This window comes from Sinocyclocheilus anshuiensis, unplaced genomic scaffold, assembly GCF_001515605.1.
Source record: "Sinocyclocheilus anshuiensis isolate Anshui unplaced genomic scaffold, SAMN03320099.WGS_v1.1 scaffold1803, whole genome shotgun sequence".
Classification (NCBI taxonomy): Eukaryota; Metazoa; Chordata; class Actinopteri; order Cypriniformes; family Cyprinidae; genus Sinocyclocheilus; species Sinocyclocheilus anshuiensis.
In genome coordinates this window covers 344,151-347,753 of record NW_015548301.1, presented here as the reverse complement: position 1 = coordinate 347,753, position 3,603 = coordinate 344,151, and the positions used below count along the sequence as shown (strand labels likewise).

Genomic DNA, 3,603 nt, shown 5'->3' with positions numbered 1-3,603 from the left:
TTCCCTACAGACATAATAAACACACCCGAACAACTGAGAACTGTTTGGAAGCACTAATGATGTATTTTGTTACAGTAACAGAGAAAAGTGTAGGGTCATACTTGAGCGAGTGATTCCTCGCCAGGCTCGGCTGCCGTTCCTGTAGCACCTCAAAGATGTTTGGTTGCCGTAAAAACACTACAATCTTATCATTGTATGCTGGGAAACAAATGGAAAAGAATTCATATCAACTCAACTGTATATACTCGATATTTATGATATATTGAGTTTCTTTGGTTATGATCATGGTAATTGTGATATTAATGTCAATTTTATTTGATCTGTTAAGGACCCTAAAGAACATGCCAAAGGACTAATTTCACGCTCCCTCCTTGTATCATGATTTTTTTTAAAGAGTCTCTTTTTTTTGTCAAAACAACCATAGATTGGCAAAGTCTGATTTATTTCTGCAAATCAGTTTTTGAAAGAATTCAAAATTTCAGCCACTGATTAATCACTCAAATGTCTTCACTAAAATATGTTATTATTACGTTGGTTGATATTGCTGTTTGTAACTATGCAATGTTATATTGATACATTCAAAATTTATTTGATTAAATACTGCATCCGGACTATAAATTTCTACTAAAATCTACTTTTGAACCCATTTCAGAACAAATACATAAATGTAAAGACATCCATTATGATGAAACAGAAATAAACTATTGTTTGGGATTGATAATTAATTTAATGTTTTTGAAAGAAATCTCTTATGCTCACTAAGGCTGCATTTATTTGATAAAATATACAGTAATGCTGTGAAATATTATTACAATTGAAAATAACTGCATTCTATTTGAATATATTCTAAAATATAATTTATTCCTGTTTCAGCATCATTACTCCAGTCTTCAGTGTCACATGATCTTTCAGAAATCATTCTAATATGTTGATTTGCTACTCAAGAAACATTTATTATTATGAATGTTGAAAACAGTTGTGCTGCTTTATTTTTTGTGGAAACTGGGAAACATTTTTCAAGATTAGTTCAATACAACAGCATTTGTTTGAAATTGAATTTTGTAACATTATGCTTTACAAATGCCACTTTTAAAGAATTTAACTTTTAACTTATTTTTAAAAACATTTTTAAACTAATTCAGAACAGGATTTTTTTTTTCTCTTTTTTTAGCTACATCGACCAGCCCTAAGTGCAACTATAACTGATCCGTCCGTTATTTGTGAATGGTTCATACCTAATGGCACTGGCTCCTGCTGGCTTTGGTTTCGTATGGCTGCTACCAGGCTGTTTCCAGGCCTGGCTAACAAGGACACCCCTCGGGTGCGCGACACCTCAGATGCCTGGAATTAATGTGGAAATTAATAAATCAATTATGTAACAGTCATTTCTGTATCATTTACGTGAGGAGAAATCAGCACAGTATGAAGTCAAAGGAGACAGACTGTCTCTAGATTATGAGTGTGTCTGACCTCTCCTGCGCTGTAGCTGCGTAATCTCTGCAGGTGCTGGCGGTGCGTCAGGTGGTTGGGCAATCTGCCGTTTTGCAAGGGGATCCTGGGATCAATGAAGGTTGTGGCACGGCTGTTGTGGTCTACAAAGAACGACTGCGGAGAAAAGTGAAGGAGAGACAGTTGAAATAATGGCTTGACGGACACTGAGGTGAGATGTTAGGAAGAGCGTGATGTGAGGTACCTTCCCCTGTGGGTCTGTTTTGATCTCCCAGCCCCGTGGCAGCTCCAGCTGAGCATCAGCAAACCTATTTAAAAAGGCCACCAGGTCACGGTTGTGCTGGTACCGCTCAAAGTTTCGGGCATCACGCCTGATCTTTAGGACCATGTGTTTCAGACACGAGCTGTTTGTGAACATACGATACGCCCCCTGTAAAAAAAAAAATGTTAACATGACACTAGCATAAACGTTTTAATTAAAACATTTCCACCACCAAGATTTTTTAATGTTTTTAAAAAAATGTTTTGCTCAGCAAGGCTGCATTTATTTGATCAAAAATACAGTAAAAACAGCAATACTGTGAAATATTATTACAATTTAAAATGACTGTTTCTATTTGAATATATTATAAAAATGTATTTTATTCCTGTGATGCAAAGCTGAATTTTCAGCATCATTACTCCAGTCTCCAATGTCACATGATCCCTCAGCAATAAGTCTAATATGCTGATTTGCTGCTCAAGAAACATTTCTTATTATTATCAATGTTGAAAACAGTTGTACTGCTGTATATTTTTGTGGAAATCGTGATTTTTTTGTTTTTGGAAATATAAATGCCTTTACTGTTAATTTTGAACAATTCAACGTGTATTAATTTTCTTCTGTAAGAAAAATTTTACTGACCCCAAAATTTTGAAAGATGAATGAATAGTGTGTAGTGTGGTGGAAACTCACATAATTTGCGTGGAGAACAGTGAAGAACTCTGGGTGAGTGATGAATTTGACTGCTGGACTCTGCAGCAGTAACGTGATCTTCTGACAGTGACTTGGAGAACCTGAAGAGTCTCTCCTCAACTCTTAAAGACAAAAATATCAATTAAAATGAATAAAAAGAATAAAAATGTTTATTCTTCTGCAAGGTCAAACCTACCACACTGACAAGACATGTGAGTTCTGTGTTAAGTTCCTATTTATCAATAGTACCTATTTATATGAGACGTTCTCACACGTAGATTTCAAAAGGCATGTTTTTAAGTTACTAAAATTTCAGTCGGTAGTCAATTTTCCCCAAAGAAAGCTATGAAATGGCTTTAGAAGACCTGGGCCCGTATTCACAAAACATCTGAAGGCTAAAAGTAGCTCATAACTTGCCGATTTAGGAGAAAATCTTAAAAATAATGGGCGTGTCAATCCTAAATTCAGGACTCCTACATTTTTGCTCTAAGTGTATTTCACAAAGCGTTTTAGCACTAAACCTAGCTCCTAAATCTGTGGAACGTTAGGAGTAGTGAAGAGGACTCCTAAGTCACTAAGACCAAACCACAAACTAGGCCTATCCTCCCTGCTGAAGAAAACAATAGAAACCATCACAGAAATTCTAATGGTTTTCACTACAAATACCATTATAAACATTACAAACCATCAACTTTTAACCATTAAAAAATGGTTTCCTGTAGTATGTTTTGGGACATGTTCCATTAGTGGTTTTAACAAGCCAACAATAGAAGGCGACCAATTACCAGTAGAGACCAACAGGCACCATGACAGTTACCATTAAAACCAATACAATTCCCATTATAACCAGTAAAACCATTAAAAATACTGTGATGGTTTCTATTGATTTTTTCAGCCGGGCTAAAATGGCTGTTGCCAGCAATCTGCCTCGAAACATAAGCATTTTAGAAACATGCTGCATTTATTTGCACACATATGTTTTCCCATGCATTTTTTTATTTTTTTTTATTTTGGAGGTTATCCCAACTCCAAATTTTCCTTTGATTATATCCTTTTCATTAACAAGTTGGGCAAGAAGTAACGTCTCGGTTACGTATGGTAACCCTCGTTCCCTGAAGGAGGGAACGGAGATGTCACGTCGGATGACCGACGAATTGGGATCTCGCTTAGAGAGACCAATCTACTTCGAGTGTAAACTA

At 35.9% G+C, this 3,603-nt stretch overlaps 1 protein-coding gene across 1 annotated transcript in view; it reads right to left on the bottom strand.

Annotated features, from left to right (window-relative positions):
* LOC107656133 (E3 ubiquitin-protein ligase HECW1-like) overlaps positions 1–3,603 on the bottom strand; it is a 43,225-nt gene that overhangs the window by 9,248 nt on the left and 30,374 nt on the right. The window contains exons 13-17 of the mRNA XM_016443849.1: positions 2,405–2,526; positions 1,694–1,879; positions 1,471–1,605; positions 1,236–1,341; positions 101–198 (exon numbers count right to left, since the gene is read on the bottom strand). Coding sequence (XP_016299335.1) covers positions 101–198; positions 1,236–1,341; positions 1,471–1,605; positions 1,694–1,879; positions 2,405–2,526 — 647 coding nt within the window. The remainder of the gene's footprint in view (positions 1–100; positions 199–1,235; positions 1,342–1,470; positions 1,606–1,693; positions 1,880–2,404; positions 2,527–3,603) is intronic.